General features: G+C 39.5%; 2 protein-coding genes across 5 annotated transcripts; one reads left to right on the top strand and one right to left on the bottom strand.

The window, feature by feature from the left end:
- Window positions 1-6134: 6134 nt before the first annotated feature.
- On the bottom strand, window positions 6135-17313 carry LOC148398271 (cytotoxic granule associated RNA binding protein TIA1-like). 4 transcript variants are annotated; one of them, XM_088376353.1, is made up of 13 exons: window positions 17179-17313; window positions 17044-17102; window positions 16214-16310; window positions 15348-15446; window positions 14259-14313; window positions 13218-13305; window positions 12962-13037; window positions 12113-12221; window positions 11930-12028; window positions 11210-11294; window positions 10915-11053; window positions 9317-9465; window positions 6135-7407 (listed from the first exon to the last, which is right to left on the bottom strand). In XM_088376353.1, exons 2-13 carry the CDS (start codon window positions 17070-17072, stop codon window positions 7269-7271), a joined length of 1164 nt encoding a protein of 387 aa, XP_088232479.1. In that variant the 5' UTR covers window positions 17073-17102; window positions 17179-17313; the 3' UTR covers window positions 6135-7268. The 4 variants fall into 4 exon arrangements, with proteins under 4 accessions (XP_088232479.1, XP_088232480.1, XP_088232481.1 ...); XM_088376354.1 differs by having other exon boundaries at window positions 6135-7176; window positions 7301-7407; window positions 17044-17293; XM_088376355.1 differs by having other exon boundaries at window positions 11930-12025; window positions 17044-17296.
- A 306-nt stretch (window positions 17314-17619) lies between these two features.
- rchy1 (ring finger and CHY zinc finger domain containing 1) lies at window positions 17620-20049 on the top strand. The gene is made up of 9 exons (XM_088376356.1): window positions 17620-17770; window positions 18200-18319; window positions 18518-18633; window positions 18766-18844; window positions 18940-18984; window positions 19085-19143; window positions 19264-19293; window positions 19411-19531; window positions 19703-20049. Exons 1-9 carry the CDS (start codon window positions 17720-17722, stop codon window positions 19913-19915), a joined length of 834 nt encoding a protein of 277 aa, XP_088232482.1. The 5' UTR covers window positions 17620-17719; the 3' UTR covers window positions 19916-20049.
- The last annotated feature ends 558 nt before the right edge of the window (window positions 20050-20607 follow it).

Genomic DNA, 20607 nt, shown 5'->3' with positions numbered 1-20607 from the left:
GGAGGGTGAGTAGGAGGAGCTGAGCCAGGAGCACGGAGCGGGAGCAGCGATGACGGAGCGTGAGGAGTTCGGCCAGAGCAGGGTGGATCTTGGCGGTGGTCCGTGGAGGAAATCTAAGCGCTTGGATCAAACAATACTTGGTCGGAGAATACAATGGTGCGAACTAGGAGCGAGAACTAGGAGCTAGAGGCACAACCGTGGAGGAGATCACATAGGCAGGACACTCAGGCGACGAGCCGCTGGGAGTACGCTCCTTAAAAGCCTTCCCCTGACAAGCCTGATCAGCCACACCTTTGGGGATCAGCCACACCTGTGGGGATCAGCCACTGCTCACAGCTGCCCCCTGTGGATAAAAGAAAACCTTCTCGGACCCTGACACCAATTTGCATGTCTCCAATATGGTCCTCTGGCTTTCTCCCACATTCCCAAAGAATGTCCTAATTGAAGACTCAAAGTTGTTTTTGTGTGTAAATGTTTTTTTGTTTTGCTGAACAGCCATTTTGAAAATGCTATGTCGTATCACACACGCACACACACACACACGCACACACACACGCACGCAGTAAACACAACTTGAGTGCCTTTGTTTGTATGTTGGGCATAGTTTGGTCTTTGTTTGGTATGCACAGTGTCAGGAAATGAGGCAGGTTTGTTGATTGTGCCACAAGATTGGGACTGAGTGACATGAGAAGAATGGTGCTGATTGGACTTTCCAACAGTCGTTGCTGTTATTATAGCACCCCAGAGCAGCAGGCTGAAAGATATGTTTTGACGTGTGGCGCTTACCGCTGATAATGCAACACTGTTTGATCCGCTCAACACTGACTGTATGTTTCAGTTTACCATGACAAGATAGAAACAGTCACCTTACAGCAGATAATTCCCATCATACTCCATCTATTGCTTAATGAGCAACTGACCACTTTTAAGGTGCACCAAAAGATATGCAATGAAGGACTTCTGCGTATCTGCTAGTAAAAGCATGCCAATAAAAATTTATAAATTGTTACACAATTAATTTGAATGGTGGGGGGGTCAGGGATGAAAAGAGCTTTACCGGCTTTTTATCAAATTTTGCTCACAACAGATACTACAAACACCTCCTCCTGTCTTTGAGTACTAGAGTAGTGGTTCTAGTAGCTGCCACAAGAGCAGTGGTCCCCAACCCCGGGCCGGGGACCCGTATCGGTCCGTGTATCATTCCGCACAACTAAGAATAAATACCTTGCATTATTTCAGTTTAATTTATCGGAGTTTGAACAATCTTTTATTTAAAAAAAACGGACCGGATTCTCTACTACACCTCGGTAGTTTAGTAAAGTCTTTTGCAACGCACCACCTGCGTCTTCTTTTCTTTGGTACCACAATACCATTGTTTTTATAATCGTCGTGGCATTTTATTTTGTTATATTCATCCGCCACACCTGAAAAGCCGGTCCGTGGAAATATTGTCTGACAATAATCCAATCCTTGTGGCCAAAAAGGTGGGGGACCGCTGCTCTAAAGGTATCTGAAAGAATGACCGTCTAAGTAGAGTTCACTTGTATTTAGGGTTTTATCATAATTGGCTTAGATGATTTTTCTTTGTTTGTTTGCTGTTTTTTGTAACAGAACAGGGGTGTGTAGCCCCAAACACCACGTTTGGCTAATCACTGTAATGTCCTTCATTTTGGACTCAGCCAGTCCTCCCCCAAATGTCTCCAGATAATTCAAAAAGCTGCTGCTTGCCTCCTAACTGGAACTCATAGGGGGTGCAAATAACTCAAATTCTGCCCACATTTAAGAGTTCTTTTAGACACATCGTCTTTAAATCTTTCGACGGTCTTTTCCCACCAACTGCTTTGAGCTCCGCCACCTCTCTACATCTGCCTGGTGCCTCAGGTCAGGACACCAAATCCTACTGGATGTACCTAGGAATAAGCAGAGTCCCAGCTTTGTTGGTTGATGGTCCCTGCCTCTGGAATGACCGTTCGTCAGATTTTTATTTTATGAACAGCACTGTATGCAGTTAAGGTTGTATTTAAAGTGCTCTATGATTAAAGTTGAATTGAGTTGAGTTGAGAGGTGGGACTTGTCTGTCAATCACAGGTCACATAGTACAGAGAACCATTCATGCTCACATTCACACCCGGTTTAAAATAACACAAGTCATTTGATAAAGACCAAGTTCTTGTGATGTTTTCAGGTCACAACTATTTTTCTAATATGTGTGTATGTATTTAGAGCAATATAATCTTGGTGGTCATAAAGTGCACTTCGTGGTCGACACACTTCTCTACTTTTCTACTATATCTTTCTGACCGTTTTATATCTCGACTCTATTGAAATCTCACTTCTTTTCTTCCTTGTTATGCTTGTGTGTTTGTATCATGTACACGATATCATGTTTACACATTTTGTTTACGGTGGACTGTACCATTTGAGAGGATTTATATAAAATCCCCAAAATAACACTTTTTACAAACTCCTTGATTTAACTGAACTTAATCATACTGAATTTCTCAGTGTCCACTGTAGCATTCCAAAATTCAGCTGACTTTCTAACTTGCACTATACAGTCATCAGGTCCATCCAACTAACAGATGCCCCATTTCCATTATGTGCTGCGCTTTTCTTCCAAATTTGCACTCATCATTTCTAAAATCCTGCACACGCTAGCAGCTGCAACCTCTGTATATTTTCAATCACAGAACTTGACTAAAGTAACCTTCATGAACAAAACGTGGCACTTTCAATATTTATATCTGAGTACCTAATGGGTGTGAATGTGAGCAATAAGTGATCTGACCTAACTTATTCCATGGCTGTGTTGTTGCTTGCTTGCCAGTTGTCCCTCCTCCACTCCAGCCCTCCCTTCCCTAATATCTGCCTGTGTAGTAATGCCGAGTGACACATTTAAGCGGGCTCTGTCTACTCTGTGTATGTACGAGTGAATGGCAGAGCCACTGAGTGTTGGTGACAGACAAACACACACAGGCCAATACATACCCTAGCCTCCATTACTGTGTCACTCCTGCACTCCCTTGGTTATATGCACAGAGACATTTTCTGCTGACCTTGGTTGTCCCTTACATGGTTGAATGTGGGACAATTGCCCTTCTTTGTCTTCTGTTTCATTAATGTTCAGATCTTCTGTCATCTCTCTCTGTGCCATGAGCCTGACAGCGGTGCAGCCAGAAGACCAAATTTTATGTGGAGATGAGAAAATTAACAGGGGAGGGGGGTTGGAACATGATGCTCTATACTGTCAGAAATGTCCTCTTTGCTAACATTTGGATCTACACATTTCATTTCCCTGGGTGACAAAGTACATAAACATGCTTCAAGTCAAGGAGCTTGGCAAGCGTCTCCCACCCAACACACTGCATACACAACCCAGGCGCTCTCTCTCTCTCTCTCATATATACATATATATATATATATATATATATATATATATATATATATGACTAGTTTTTTATTTTCTGTAATGCAATTAAAAAAACAAAAATGTCATACATTCTGGATTCATTACAAATCAACTGAAATATTGCAAGCCTTATATTAATTTAATTTTTGTTTTTTAATTGCATGACAGAAAATAAAAAACTTTATCACAATATTCAAATTTTCTGAGACAGTCCTGTATATATATATATATATATATATATATATATAGAGAGAGAGAGAGAGAGAGAGAGAGAGAGAGAGAGAGAGAGAGAGAGAGAGAGAGAGAGAGAGAGAGAGAGAGAGAGAGAGAGAGAGAGAGAGAGAATATATACAGCTATATATACTGTATATATACATTTTTTTAATTAAGGGAAGGGGTGATAATGTGACATACGCTGTTTGATCTATGGCGCTCTTCTGAGTCTGTTCTCGTGTGAGAGATGAGTGAAGTCTGATGGAGGGTTTTTGTTCATTTGGAGTATTACAGACAGTAGTAATATGGTGAGTTAGCCGCAGGCTGTCTTTGTCCTACATAAGACTTCTCTGAGATTGACTCCAAAGTATGTGTCTGTGCACACAGGAAGTAGTAGTTTAAGAACAGCCTACCAGCATCCCTGATCAAAGTCTCACCTCCTCATGTCCATCTGCACCACTGACAGTTTCAATAATGAGGTGACACACTTCTGTCATTGCAGGATTGATTGCCCACAAAAAAGTGCGGTAGCAAAAGTACTACACTTTACCAAACACCAAAAGTACTGACTTAGTTCCTTTACTTATGCAAAAAAAGCACAAACCCAAATATAGTTAGTATGTGAACAAAAGTATCATCACCGAGCCAGCAATCGTCTTCCACTCATTTGGGAAGACTTTTAATAAGATGTTGGTGTATGTGTATGCAAAGTTTTGTTCATTCATCCAGAAAAATGTTGTGAGGTCACACTCTTGCTTTCACAAATTTTCACCTCTTTAAATGCTCCACTCTGACATTTGCACATATAATGTTTAATGACTGTGTGGCGTTAGTAAAACAGGATGCCTTAATTCTGGATTAACTGTGTCATTAGCAGGTTTCTGCTGTTGGCAACACATTGGGTCTGTCAAGGTTAATTACTGGAACATGTATATTTGCTGTCAGCCACTGCAGCAAGCTGTCATTTGATGTGAGAACACAAAAAACGCACACAAATGTTGTTCACGTAAGCAATTTGCAAGGTACTTTACATCTCTCAATAATTTCTTATTAGGCATCTCAGTCAAGACCATCAATGTTCAAAATGTCTTTTAGGCCGGCCTGCTATTCCCAACCATTGTGCTGGAGATCTTCAGGTAGGTCATGGGAAATTTGACAGATCCTTCCTGAAACTTGTTTACTCCATGTAGCCTAATGTAGCTGAATTCATGTACTTATGCTATGATATTATTGAGCCTGCTATTTTACCTGTTGCCATTTATACAACAAAATAGCTTAAATAAACCAAACAGGCCCAGATTTCAAACTAGTAAATCGATTTGTGAATAAATTGAGACGAGATCTTTTTTTTTTTTTTTTTGGAGTATGTATACTTTTTGTGATGCTTTTGTTTGGGGTAGTGCGGTGAAATGTTTCTAATGTAATTTACTTGAGGCTTAAGTATGTGCCTTGGCCCCAAAAAGTTTGGGAAACTAGGTAGACCCACATGGTGCAACTTTGTAAAGGCATTTTGCAGGTTATTTGGGGTCAATATACATTTTCAGAGACAATAAATGTTTCACCCCTGATCACCTCTTTTGCATGAGACTGGACTAGATTCCCCGTTAAAAACAGGCTGATCAAACTGACGGTGAAAGGTTTGATGTAATTCTTCATCCTTGGGACAAAAGCATGTCACAGATGACACTTGGGAAACCTGTAAACAATCTTGAGTGACCTACTTGACTTAAATTTGAGTAATGAAAGTGCCTCATTGTTGTTTAAGTGAGACCAAAGAAGATATTTGCTATGTGTACTGCATCAGAGTTGATGTAAATATTGTTTTTTTTCTACTTTTTCTTTGGACTTGGATTTTATCATTCAACTTTATCTGATTGTTCATGAACCGAGCAAGAAACCGGTTGAGTGTCTAAGCAGTTCTGGGATATTGTCATGTTTGTTTAAAAGAAACGATAAGAGATATAAAACAATGACAGCATGTCTCAGTCTCTTATTGATTCCAGCTATAATCTGCTCATCCTTCATTCTTTGACAGATTCTTTGACTGGTCTGATCCAGTCGTGACTAAGAAGCTATCAAGAGACACACCATTTATCAGCCTGTCAGTCCTCTGAATCTTTTTTTTTTTTTAAAACATCCAGTATTTTGCCTTTATGCAAACCATTTTGCGTGACTGGCCAGACCGAATAACGCTATTTCTGTGTAGTTTTGTATATTGAAATTGTTCGCTTGACTGGACATGAATATAAATTTGAGGCCAAAACCTTCACTTAGTGTAAAAGACCTCCAAAGCCAGTTGCAGGGGAGTTTAAGTGCAGGAACTGTTTGATGAGCTGAGGGCGCCATCTGCTGAAAAAGCTTAATATTACATTTATGATCAACAAGTATGTGAATGCCCGTGAGAAAAGGTCTAAGACAATAATATTTCATGGAACCAGACTCATGCTAAAGAGAAATGTCAGGTCATGTTTAGTGTTTGGCCACTCCCTGTAATAAATAAGACGCATCGCAATGTGTGTTCATGAGCATTTTAATAGGACAAAGGCATGAAAACATTGTTTACAGTAGCAGAGTCATTGGTTCTCAGGTCTAACACCTTTCTAAACAAAAGGGTCTGAAAACAATTGTAGGCACTGCCTAATTGAAGAAAGTATCTTATCAGCTAAAACAAACCAGCTTAATAAGGCAACAGTCATGTAGGCCTCCTCATCCCTCTGGCAAACAGAGCAGGTGTAAAGGTTGAACGGACCCACTCAAGAGCCTTTATACAAAAAATGGGGTGGGGGGCATCAAATATTTCTATACATCTAGATTGTGTCAAACGTCTAAATGTGCACTGCATGGCAATGCCATCTTTGTCTCAGCATGGAAGAATCATGTGACACCGTGCCAGTGTCACGTTTGGCAGTGCCACTCCGTTACTCACATTATGGGAGTTAACTGTAGTTGTGGAAACAAATTAAAGCAAGCACGAACGGTAGTAGTATTTGTCCTTGCATGGTATCAAATGGGGAGTTATTTACATGGGGCTAAAAGATTTGAGGCTGAAAAATATGGAATGGAGGAATAAAGAAAAAAAATACAATTTGTCAAGTACCAGCTGGGAGGACTGTGCAATATTATTCTGCCTTTACAGAGAAGCAGCAGTGGCAAACAATCCCTGCAATAGATTTAAGTTTCCGTACAAATCAAAGATCTCCATTCCTCAAAGAACTTGTTCATAACTTAACAAAAGTCGTAACCTTGATAATTTCTTTAAAATTGAAAATAAGACACATCTCTCAGTGATTCTGAGAAACTACAATGCAAGCCATTTGTAAAAATCCAGAAAGAAAGTTTTGTCATTTACATTTAACTTCAAAATGGTACAAGCCCTGGATCTCAACCAGTTTTATCTGCAATAGAGGGGTGGAAATACCTGTGTGGGTCAAATCGCTCCACATTGGATCTTGAGACCTCCCCTTACCCCAACCGCACTCCCAAAAGAAATCCCTTTACACCTCCAACAGATGTCAATCCTTCCAATCAGATCCACATCCTAGTAAGTCCTAGTCCTGTCAAAAGAGGTGGTGTCATCGCACAGCCCCACTGAACATGTTAAAGCCAAAAGGCAGGCGGTGGACATATCTCCTGCCCTTTTCCCTTATCAGTGAGTGGGGTATCCTGTGGCTCCCATACCAGGCTGATTGGCGAGCATACTCCCATTCAGTCCCTGTGTGGGCTCCAAAACCCCACCGTTACTGATGGCGCTCATGCCAGTCCACCCAGCACTGGGCGGTATGTGACTGCAAAAAGGAGGTAGAGACAAGACAGAGACAAAATGCCAGCAGGTTAGAAGAGGTGAGGTGAAAAGGGAGCCAAGGGGGGGGGGGGGGGGGGGGGTAATACATATTAGAGCTACGAGATTCTGGACAGGCTAGACTGAAGAAAGCAAACAGATTAGCATTTGTAAGGCAGACAAAGCAATAAAGATTATAAACAGATATTAGGAATGGCTAAAGTGGCTTTTGATTAAACACGGTGGACACGCAGGCAAAAAGCATGGAGGCTAAGCGTAGGAAGCATATTTTGGTTTCGCCCATTTTGCCTGCCCACCCGTGTTCCTGACTGAGAACCAGCAAAGATAAGTTACTACCATGTAGTTATCCAAACTAGAAAAACGCACCCACCGCATCACTGGCCCTAACAGAGCAAAACATCACTGAATTCAGTGTGAATATGATCTTTTGGCGAATTACAAGTCAAGGGAAGTCAGGCCTCCCGGTCAGAAATATGATTTTACCGTACATTTGATAATGAAGACAACTGCTATGCTACTCTCAAATATAATTAATTCAACAGCACCCTTTTGCAACCATGTTCAGCAAGAATTTAGACTGTGTATATTGTCCAACAATTGGGTGTTTTATTGGGGAAGGGGGCAGGAGGGGGTTATACACAAACTGTCACTGAACATTAATTGCAATCGGAGGAGAACCTACAAATTTCTGACATTCATGTACAGTCTCAAGGGTACCTGTATTTATTTATAGATGGTAAAAGTGAAGGAAAACAAAAGGGGGGCATACGTGATGACAAAAACACCAAAATATTAAAAAGGGAACACTTAATCATCACAGTTGAAAACTAAGGCTATTGATCTGCACGGTACCAGCGCTCGGTGGACAATTAAAATGTAGACAGGAGACTTGACAGCAAGACAAACCACGGTGACTACATACCATTTGTCTTTTGTCCAAACCATCCTGCCTGACCATTTTCTAGCTTTCAAATTTTACGAGCATCACTGGAAGAGACCATTGTAGTACTTGCAGCTCAATTGGCTTCATAAGAAGTTATGCAGTACCCTGGATGAAGACTTAAGAGTCGGTCAAATGTTACACTGATCTCATGGTTCTCTGTCATCTTGCTGATGTGGCATTTTGATCTGGTGAGGCCATCTGTATAAGCGGCTCACTAATCATGAGGCAACCAAGGCCACAAGCCTCAAACCAGTTATGAACCTTTTAAGTATCGAGTGACAATTCCGCTGCCGCCAACCTGCATACATTAAAAAAAAAACTTTGATTCTCATTTCTAACTTGAAATCAGTGTATTTGGCTTCAATTGTGTGTTCATGGCTTTTTCTTAATTTCTACCTTTTAATGTGTGTGAATATTTACAACTTGGATATTCCGTTCAGTAGCATCTAACATCTTGCGTGATTAGGTGTTCCCCTGGTTGTGAGCAGTGTATAAAAAAAAAAAAGTCTTAAAGACTACAATCCTTCAATGCAATTATAAAGCAGCCTTTAGATATTTGACAGCAAATGAAACTGAAAATAGCATTTGAATTCTTTAAAAGCACTTGTTTCATTGTTGAGAAACTCACAACTGAACTTACAATTTAAATCGCAAACAGAATTACAACGTTGGAATAAACCCTTACTCGAATGAGGTGAAATGCTCTGGGATGACACGCAGAACACACAAAAAAAATGAAAAAACAAACAAAAAAAACTTTTGTCCATCTTGTCAAGATGGTCAGGGTGAAGGGCTGATGGAAAAGTAGGTGGATGTGGAGTTGAGAGAAATAAGAGAGAAGGTTCACAGCTTCCCTCCAGTAGCCTAACTTGGCTTGTGATGCCACAATCTTGGTGGTGCTGGAGTAGAAGTAGGTGGTGAAGGAGGGCCCTGTGCATGACATGCTACTTACTTGAAGCCCTGCTGGTTCCAGGCCTGACCATAGACACCATAGGTGGGAACCTGCCACCCATTTGGGACATACTGGTTGATCTGAGGCCCATTGCCATACCACTGGCCCCACTGGTTGTAGGGTTGCGCAGCAGGGAAACTAATCTTGTTCTGTTGAAGGACAGCAAAGTACATGTACGAGACAATTCGTAAGGTGCCTGAGTCAAGTCTTGTGTTTTAAGTATATAGCAATATCGTGTCCCAATCACTTATGTCGACAATGCATTACAAATACAATTTTGGTTTTTTTTAATTAAAAAAAGGAGTGCACGTCCAATTTTTACCAATTTAATAAAGAACTATACATACAGACATCCACTGTATTTGTCATATGTATTTTACGAGTCATTCTATCAAATCGGGGCCATTTGCTTTTTGTAACACAAAATGAGTCTAACCAATGTTGACGTATGAAAACTAAGTTGTATTGTCTGCCCAACATTTAGAGTCTATTCACACCTGCACTTTTTAGTTCACTCGGCGGCCCAGGTTTCATTTCCCACGCTGGTCTGGACCTTTTATGCAGGTGTGAATACACACCAACAAATCCTGATGCAGACCAAACAACCGAACAGAGACCCATTTTTTAAGAGAACTCTGTGTGGTTTGTTACAGGTCTGAATAAAAACAACTGCTGAGCCGCAAATAAGGGATAGTTGCAACTTTTTGGGCTTAACAAGATACCGTAGCCTGACTTTGTGGGGAATATTAACCCATAGTGACCGTTGATGGCGTCATAAGATGAGACCGGCGGCTTTGTAAAAGAGAAAGTTGAACATGGCTCTCATTGGAAAAGAACAACTGCTATTAGTACAATGCTGAGCAGAGTTTTAATTGTTAGTTTCTTTCTGTCCAACAAAATATATTTTTACTCAGGCCATCAAGGTTAAAGAACTAACATTGGAGATGAATTCAAATTACTAAATTGTTAAAGCACTTTTATTTACTTCCTATGGTAGCCTAAAACATCTGCACATCTCACAAATTGTGACCTCTGGTCTGGGCAGCCAAGCTTGTCGCTAGTGCAAAGATGGACAAAAACTGGCTAGAGGTAGTTTTACTTGCTTGTTGCAAAAACCTTAAGTAATTTGCAAACTGGAATACCGGTTTAAGCCAAATTGTGAATTTATCTGTTAGGGAAGATTTTGGAGACAGGCGCCTCATGTGCTCATTCCATGCTTTTTGCAAAATTCCACCGAAATGGCAACCAGTTTTTACATTGCTAGTTGGTGTGTGTGTGTGTGCACAACAGTGCACAAGGTATAATAGCAAATCAATGTGATCGATGGTAACTCGTGAAATATGCAGTTTTTTTATTGCAACGTATTGCAAGGATTGCGGTTGCTTAAAATGTGAAGTTCATTGAAGACTCGAAATTGTCCTGTCCTTAGGTGTGACCGTAAAAGCTTGATTTATACTGCGTTGCATCACTCGAGTAGAAAGCATGTGAATGCCGTCTTGTCTAATTGTGTCATGTGTAATTGTGTAGAACTGTATTCAATCAGACTTTTTGTACTTTCTCGTGTAACTTATGGAGGAAAGACAAAATAAGGCATTTACCTGAGGTACAGGCATTTGCTGCACTGGGTTCATCATGTCTGGGTTCTCTTTGCCCCAGTAGCACTTGACTATGTGGCCCTCTAATGCAGTTCCATTCACAGACACAATAGCGTGGGCTGCTGACTCATGGGAGCTGAACCTAGAGGGGGAAAAATAATTAAAAAAAAACACTCAACTCGTGCAGAATGACTACAGAAGTACTGCCATATATTACCACTTCAACAAGGATTACAGTATTGCACTTTATTGACTCTTTCAGCATGTGATGCCAATTTATTTGAAGTCAGTTACACACCTCACAAATGAATAGCCTTTATCGGGGAAAACTCTGATTTCCATAATTTGCCCAAAAGGAGAGAAGGTCTGTCTCATTAGTTGCTCTGGAATAAAAAAAGATAGTCATCAAGGCATGAAAAATATAAATATCACAATTAAAACAGAAGCATATTAAAACACACATTTTCAAATCAAAAAGTGCTCAACAAATGAGAACAGCCCCATTGAAGTTTTTTTAGTAAGCATGTAGATGAATTTTTGTGAATTCCAGGTTTCAAATTTTGCTGTCCAAGACTTAGTTGATGTCAAATTTGTCCTAAAAAAAACCCAAACTAATTTTTGAGTACAGTGATCTCTCGCTTTGCCTTTCACGGCCTCAGTGCATCGCAGGTTTTTAAGAATATTAAATAGTGTGGATATATTTGGTGCATCGCTGCTTTTTGCGGCGCCACTTGGTCTGCCCATATGACTTTTCTTTATGGCCAAAACGTGATTTTCATCAAATATTGTTCACACACGTCTAAATTGAAGTTAGGCTTAATCCCAAATCCAAACTGCGTATTCCGATCTGATGGTAAACGCTCACAATAGAGCTTGCTTAAACGTGTGAGAACAAAATAAGGCAGCTCCAAGTGCTGATATCATGAGTCTAGTGCACGCATGCGCAATAATGTGCGATCATGTTTAAAAAAAGGTGCGCGACTATGTAGAATGGATCAGCTTTGTTATTAAATTTCACCTGTCAGTCCTGTACTGACGCCACCACAGTACACGGTGCAATTACTGGGGCTGGACTGGTTCACGACATCTTCAAAAGACAGGTGCTTGGAGTTACCTGCTGAAAGGAGACAGACAAAACTGCTGTTTGTGGATGAAACATTTAATGTGAGCGAGCAAAGGGTGCGCCTTTAGAAACACATACTTTCATAGGTGGTTTTTGGCGCAGGGGGCTTTCTTGTGGCCCAGTTGGTTCGGATTTGTCTGCCTCCTAACCACTGCCCCCCCATCTGCTGAATGGCATTCTCCGCTTCCTAGAATTTAAAAAACGCGAAAAGAATCTCAGCATTTCATATCTCAATAGGCTGCAAGCAAAACAAAACAGAAAAACTTATTGGCTAGAGGTGGTGGCAGTATTACAGTGGCTTAAGTAGTGTTACTCTTGTGCAGTATGGCTGTGCCTTTTGTAATTTACAATACCCTTTCGACACAATACAATCATTTGACAACATCACAGTTGATACACACGGAGTCTATTTAATTTTAAATTATTTAAAAACTTTATCCACCATATGAATGTAAAAATCTTTGAGAGGTGAAGAAAACAAAATTAACGGTTGCAAATGTACGAAGCCGCTTATAACCGAGTGGATGTGTTCAAAATTTCCGTGTAATTAAAAAAATGATAATGGCTAAAATACCCCCACAATGCATTTCAATGCTCGTCAATACACAAGTTAGAATAGGTTGTTTAAAATTTCCTTTTCAGTTCCCAGAATGCACTGTAGGACACAATCCATGCATAACAGTACAGAAGGGTTCAACGCAGTCATATTGGAGGGTAGTGACGTGACGTCAGAACATTTTGTTTGCACTTACAACCATTTAATACTGCTGCTTGTAAACCTATTAAATTGTGGTTCAATCTTATTTTTACATTTAACATTGATAGTGGAATATTTTTTAAAAATATCAATATTATTTTGAGGCTCTATCGCCCCCTTCAAATGAGCACTACCAAACCATCAAGAGAACGTTCAACACGAAAACTTACCCATTTGTTGAAGAAAGACACAAAGCCATAGCCTTTAGATTTTCCTGTAGCCATATCTTTCACAACACGTGCGTCCCTGTCGACAAAGACCAACCTCAGAATCAGGAATGCTTAGACACTCAATCAAGATTGAACCTAATTCGCTCTTATTAATAAGGACATATCCTAATCTCTCTAAAGCAGACATCTGTATTTTTTTTTCTTATTTGCCAGTAGCTTATTGCACACTGTAATTGAGTCATTAAGTAATACGTACGATATTCTTCCAAAGGGTCCAAAGGCAGCTTTGACATCTTCAGTAGATATTTCTGGACTGAGGTCTCCGACAAAGACATGAAAGTGATCTTGGAGGGGGAAGAAACAATGTTCAAGTTCAAAGTGGATATTGTTTGCTGACCGATTGGAATTGTATAGAAGGAAGACTATGGTATTTCAATAGCCATGGCTAAGAAAGAATGTCATATTCCCTGAACCAATGTCCTTCTCAAGAAATTTAATTTTAATACAAAAAAATAATAATACAGAAACGGTATATTTAATATCAATATTTATAGCCAATTGGCTAATTCTGGTGCATCTACAGACATTTTTATAGATATAGATAGATAGATATACATTGTCCCTGTCAAATATCCCCCCCAAAAAGCACAAGTAAATTTTTGTTGAATTCTTTGGGCAACTGTCATAGCACAACCATGATCAGTATTTTTTTCCTCCTGAGCAGACCTTAACGAAATTCTGTCTGACTCTGCACTCAGTTTACATATAGTTCACAATTCAATATTTCAAAAAGTTCATTGACTGAGTTTCCAGTCAAACTTGGTTTGGCTAAATCAGAAAAATTTAAGGTAAGGCGAAACCGATGGATGAGAAAGAAAGGCCGTAACGTACAAAAATTACATAATTAACTCCACCGGATTGATTCTGTACCTCAATTTCTCCAGAATAACACACAATCATATATTATAGGCACCCCCAACTACAGTACACAAGCACACACTATCGCCATTGATAGTTGGCACTACTTCCTGGTATGACACACAAAGCAATCTCTTGCATCTCACAAAACCGAAAAGGTAAAATGTCCCGGTTACGTGTCAATGTTTACTGAGTGCAGAGTGATGTCAAATGGGGTGAGGTGGGTGGTGGTGGTGGGGAGGGGGTGTCAAGCAAAACCACATTTCAAGCAAGTCATAAGTCACGGAATACAATCCTGCTCAGTCACAACAAATATTGGACGCTGCAAATAAAACTCTTGTTCGGTACACATAAGACCCATTAAGTAACTTGTACTTACTACTTGTGTCTTTTTTCTGGCTTGTTGGCGTAGTGGCCCAATTGACTTTGACTTCCTGTAGAGGGACAAATAAAAGGCCAGGTGGGGTGGGATTTACAACAAGAGACCTGTGATGGGATCACACCATTTAACCTTTTGACATTCTGAGCAAAAAGTAGACATGGCATTACCACACTAATTATGTGACCTCTGTTGTAATTTTTCTGGTCACTAAATAAATTATATACAACTACAACTACACGTATTTTTTATATATATATATATATATATATATATATATATATATATATATATATATATATATATATATATATATATATATATTTTTTTTTTTTTTAAATTTATTTATTTATTTATTTATTTATATATATGTTGTGTTAAGTAGTATATCAAGAATATAAGTAAAACATTGGTTCATTAGGTTAAGATCCATGATACAAAAGCATCATTGTTAACTTCTTTGTTAATATTTATGAAAAACTATTTTCCTAAGACTGAAGTCACTGAACTCAGTAAGCGAAATGATGGCTAACTAGTTAGCACATCCACCTCACAGTTCTGAGGTCACAGGTTGAAATCCGTGATGTCGCATGGAGTTTGTATATTCTTCACTTGCCTTGCATGGGTTTGCTCTGGGCACTAGGGCTTTCTCCCATACAAGACTCTAAATTGTCTATTGTTGGGAATGATCGTATATATGTACCTTGCAACTGACTACGGGAAAATTGATGTAAACTACATAGCGTTCTACACAATACAACTGGGTACATTCCTTCATAACAAGTTTCATATCTACATATTTATAAGGGGATTTTCCCTCTAAATAGATGTATTGTTTTTTACTTTTTAATCAATTACTACTTTGATTTGGTAAAAAGATGGATAATCTGCTATTGACAGTTATGGAATTCATATATTGTGATACATTCTTCAGCTGTATCACCCAGCACTAATGGGCACAGCACAAACTGTGAAAATTCTGATATGGTGGATCCAGTGTGTGTCTGTGTGTGCATGTAAAACAGTCAACTCCCCGGTTAAAGCCCAACCCACCCAAACCCCACTCACCCTGTAGTTACGATAGCTTACCTTACCCATTATTTTCCTTCCATTCATAGCTGCCAATGAGGCAGCAGCATGCCTGTGGTCATAGAACTCCACAAAGCAGTACGGGTCATTTCCAGTTGTCTGTCAGGTAGAAAACAAGAATGATACTTGAAAAAAATAAAATAAAACATAGTCCAGTTGAGTATCACTGTCACACGATAGTGTGATGCAGTTTGTGGTGTTATCATCAAAGATAAACAATACACATAAATCAGTAAAATACAGATTTAGTCCAAGAACTTATAAGCCTCGTAGAGAAACCTGTTGGACCCCTCAGGTAATGAAAGAAAACCTCACAGTGGTTGAGGAAAAACCTTTAATCTGACATAAAAAATCTTAAAAAAGACAATGAAAATCTGACAATTGCTGATCAATAGACCTATTCGAATAAACACACTCATGATACAAGCCTGGAAACAAATCAAGGAGCCCCTGAAAATGTTGCCAACAAAGATGTTGTAACAGTTAAGTTTTTGAGCATGTAGCTTTAGTCACTGTTAATCTTTGCATAAAACAAAAATATGATATGCCAATCAAGATGACTATACATAAGCAAATATGCACAGTTATGGCGTAGCACCACAAAAAAAGTGCGGAAACAAAATTGTGCTGGTGCGACCAACTGAAAAAAGCTAGTTGCAACAATGCTGCCAGTGCAAATGTTAGTGCTGAGCCCTTGTTAGTTTTTATAAAATATTTACTGATTAATAACTGACAGCTTCATGTTATTTCTGTTACCTATGGGTTTTTTCTCCATTAATTAACAGAGGGGCGCCAACAATTTTGTTTGTGTGTACCCTGCCTGTTCCCAATTGTCATAAGATAATCTTTGAAAGAACAACACTCACATCAAAAATCATTTTACAGCTTTTGCAGGGTCCTATCTGTTGGAAGACCTGCAGAATGAGGGGCTCGGTTACATCCCTGGACAAATTCCCCACATACCTACAAGAGAAGTTAAAGGTGGCGAAATCAAGTCTTTGTCAAACAGGAAGTAGCATGCAAACAAAGGCTAGGAACCTGGTTAGCTTTTAGTCAATATGGTTTGGATGCCGCGATGTGGAAAAGAGAATTTAGACCGGGAATGTTACCATTTCGACAATCCCGATAATAAAGTCGGGTTGGGTGTTCACAAGAGTCGTTACGGGCTGTCTGTCTGAGCGTTGACGTGGCTTGGCTTTCAGATAGCTTAGGATAGCGATAGCCGGCTGGCTGGCTTAAACAGGCCCCATGTTACTTACTGTAGCTGGCAACTCTGGTCATTGATCATTTACGTACAAGGCAATGGGTCCAAATGGAATGTGCTTTTGAAAAATCAGGACACTAAAACGACAAATCTCTTTGAAATGCACGGCATGCCAACGGAAAGCCCAAAATACATCGCTCCCTACGCAAGCTAATATCAGTTAGCTTTAGCTAGCCAGTTAGTTTCATGTGCAAAATTTTCACTCCGATTCCGCATACGATTTAAGACAACGTTTTCTACGATTCCGAATGGTATTTTATAATGTATATGTAAATGTTTTGAAGATGTGATGGATGCAACAACAATAAAACAACAACTGTGTTTGAATGTCGCTATCGCAAATCCGAAGCAAAAACGTGGGGACGTTTCAAACGCGCCATCGCAGTCGCCAGCCTTGCCATTCCAGGAGATAGACGTAGCCGTTGTACTCACAGTGTTCTGGGTTGTTCGTCCTCCATCATCAAGGTTTAGTGGTCGCGTCCTGAGAGGTTCTTAAATCAATGACATACAAATCGTTTACGTTGACCTCGGCGACCAATGAAGAAAGTGTGGAGCGCCGAAGCTAACCGAAAATGTCAGTGGTTGCCTCGGCTCGCGCACACAGCACATTCAGCCAGCCTCCGTCCGATGCAAACAATAGGAAGTTGAAGATGGCGGAAGAGCGGCGTCAGCAGCGTCAACCTGCCCGCTCTGATGAAACGAAATCAAGCGCACCCACGCACCCACATGACATGAAGACAAAACAAGCGCTCCCACGCTAAAAAGAATTCCAGCATCAAACTCAACAAGAACTTTGCAATACTATGTTTTCCGGCAACTTTAAATTACGTGCTTTCTTCATTGCAACGCCACTTAATGTACATAAATAATAAATATAGAAATTCATGTCATTTGATTTCGTAAATGTGTCATTTTTGCACAACACGTAATGATGTCAGTGAGATCCCGCATCTCCTGAGCATGACAGATCCGGCTGCATCCAAGGGTAGGCAGTATAAGATATAAATTGTCGCATAGCGTAAAACAACAAAGACGAAGAAGAAACCGTAGACATGCAACTATATGATGAACTCGAAGAAGAGTTAAGCATATTGACGGTAGCACAAACATGGCGGCACGTGCAGGTTGTGAACATTATGCGCGGAGCTGTTTATTGAAAGTAAGTTTAGAAGTGGCCCCCTTCTCATACGCAAATACCAAATGCTATTAATATGTACGATGCAACCCTGTTACGATAATTTTGTTGATTGACGCTAACACCATGCCAGCCTCTGCTACTGAAGGTCTGTCTGTAATTTAATGTGCGTTCCATCAGTATTTTTAGGTGCATATCATAAGTGCGTTGCTTTATATTATATCTTTTATTTATTATAGAGTATGTCATTCTTTAAAAAGATGTTTAGCAATGCTCAAGTATGTTAAACCATGTGCTTTACACCATTCATTTCAAATTTCATCGTTAGTGTTTTGTGTATTTTTTGTGCTGTGACTCTACGATCTTCTCTAATATCCTAGTACTATTCCCAGGATCAACCGCTGAAGATAATAATATTGCTAATGCTAACAATAATATATTTGTGTCACCCAGGCTCCTTGCTGTGGTAAACTGTATGTGTGTAGGCTGTGTCATGATGCAGAGGAGAACCACCAGATGGACCGATTTAAAGTGGAAGAAGTTCAATGTTCTGGGTGTCAAACATTACAACGGGTAAATTATATCATAATCCTTTACTCTATCAATACACTTGCACAATCAAATGAGATTGTTATTTTGTATATGCCTAAATTTACACAACTTTAAAATTGAGTGTATTTTGTAAACCATTGATTTACTAGACCGGATTGTTCATTGCAATGTTTCTCTTAAAGCACCATCGTCTAAATATGAGATCTCCCTCTTTTCTAGGCACAACAGGCTTGTCAACAGTGTCATGTGCAATTTGGGGAGTATTACTGTGACATTTGCCATTTGTTTGACAAGGATAAGAATCAGTACCACTGTCATCCCTGTGGCATATGTAGGTGAGTCAATACATTAGCCAATTCCCATTTTTGTTACTTGTATCGTTGTATAAACATGTAAAAATAATAATAAGTGAATTGATCTGCGCTCTTAAACGATCAGTGTAATTTATTCACTTTTGATCCCTTCAGGATTGGGCCAAGAGAAAAGTATTTCCATTGTGACAAGTGCAATTTGTGTTTAGCGCAGGACCTCCAGGGGAACCACAAAGTGTGTGCATCTCCTTGAACACTTTACTTAAATATTTTTTATTTATTTTTTTAGAAACTGAATCTTAAGAATTTGTTGTACTTTCTATCTTCCAGTGTGTTGAGAATGTTTCCAGGCAGAACTGCCCTGTTTGTATGGAGGTAATGAAATATATTTAATGGGTCTCTTGTAAGAGAAGGAAAGCTGAATATGTTGCTTCCTGATTCATTTACAGACTTCATGTTTTGTGTGCACCGACAGGATATCCACACGTCTCGAATTGGAGCGCACGTTCTTCCCTGCGGTCACCTTCTCCATAAGTATAACTTTTAACGCTTCCATACAATCTCTGCTTGGTTTTTAATAATTAAATATATATCGTAAGCATCAGCAAAGCACGCTTGTGGCGTAAAGGTCCAAGATATTTTTTTTTCTTGCAGGAGCTGTTTTGATGACATGGTCAGAACAAGGTACAGTATGTCTATTGCACAGTAATTGCCATGTATCTTTTCTAAGTACTAGTAATATACATATCTCAGTCAATCTTGTTTTCTTATTAATGCATTACTACTTTGTCTTTGTTGTAGTGCCTATCGCTGCCCTCTATGTATGCACTCTGTTTGGAACATGAAGGAACACTGGGAACAAATTGACATAGAGATTGCCCAGTCACCGATGCCCACTGAATACCAGGGTACCTCTGTCAAAGTACGATGCATTTGTTTTAAATTAATTACTGTTTGATTGGTGACAAATGAGAACAAAAATTTGGTGCACACACAGGGTATTGCATGTATTATTTATGCCATTAAAAATGAAAACAATATAACTTTACTTTGCTTTTAATTATTTTTTGTTCGTTTCTTTCCCTTGCTCAAGATTATGTGTAACGACTGCCAAGCCCACTGTACGGTGCCTTTCCATGTCCTAGGGTTGAAGTGCAGTGACTGCGGCTCCTATAACACTGCACAGGATGGAGGTCTCATTGAGCAGCCTCAACAGCAGCACCCAGAAGAGCCAGATAGTGACAATGAGCCAGAGACGAATACAGAGCAGCCACATGATGCATCTGAGACAGCTATGCCACATTAGCACATATTTGGTTTCATTTATTAATGAATTTGTAGAATTGTTGTACTACCGTATTTTCCGAACTACAAGTCGCTCCGGAGTACAAGTCACACCAGCCATAAAATGCATAATAAAGAAGAAAGACAGAAGTCGCACTGGAGTATAAGTCGCATTTTTGGGGGAAATTTATTTGATAAAATTCAACACCAACAACAGACATGTCATCTTGAAAGGCAATTTAAAAAATTAGAATAGAGGCAACAACAGACTGAATAATTGTACGGTATGCTAACGTTACATGACACATAAACAACAAACGTGCCTCACGTAACATTGAGTTATTCACAAATACACTCAGTTACAGTACAGATTTGAAACGCATACACACACTTGAACAGGACGGGGCTAAAATTCAAGTCTTTTTTTTATGTTTATTTATGACATTAGTCAACTCATTAGTAAACTTTTGAATTGCTGTTAAAATTATTCAGTATGTTGTGCATCTTGTGTACAATGCCATTCTTGATGTTTTGGCAGCAGCTGATCATTAGTTGTGCGTATGCATGGTCTGAGGATGTTCTAAATTTCTTTGCAGAGTATGCAAAAATTCAAGTGTTCATTAAATGTGTACGCATGTTTTCCGCAAAAAAAAAAGATGTGTACGCATGTTAGTAAATGATGGGCACTAATATACACTTTTTTTTTTATATTGA

The sequence above is a fragment of the Syngnathus floridae genome, chromosome 5 (assembly GCF_059516105.1).
Source record: "Syngnathus floridae isolate MCC-2025c chromosome 5, RoL_Sflo_1.0, whole genome shotgun sequence".
Taxonomy (NCBI): Eukaryota; Metazoa; Chordata; class Actinopteri; order Syngnathiformes; family Syngnathidae; genus Syngnathus; species Syngnathus floridae.
The sequence above is the reverse complement of the archived record's forward strand: the minus strand, read 5'-3'. Positions and strand labels throughout refer to the sequence as shown.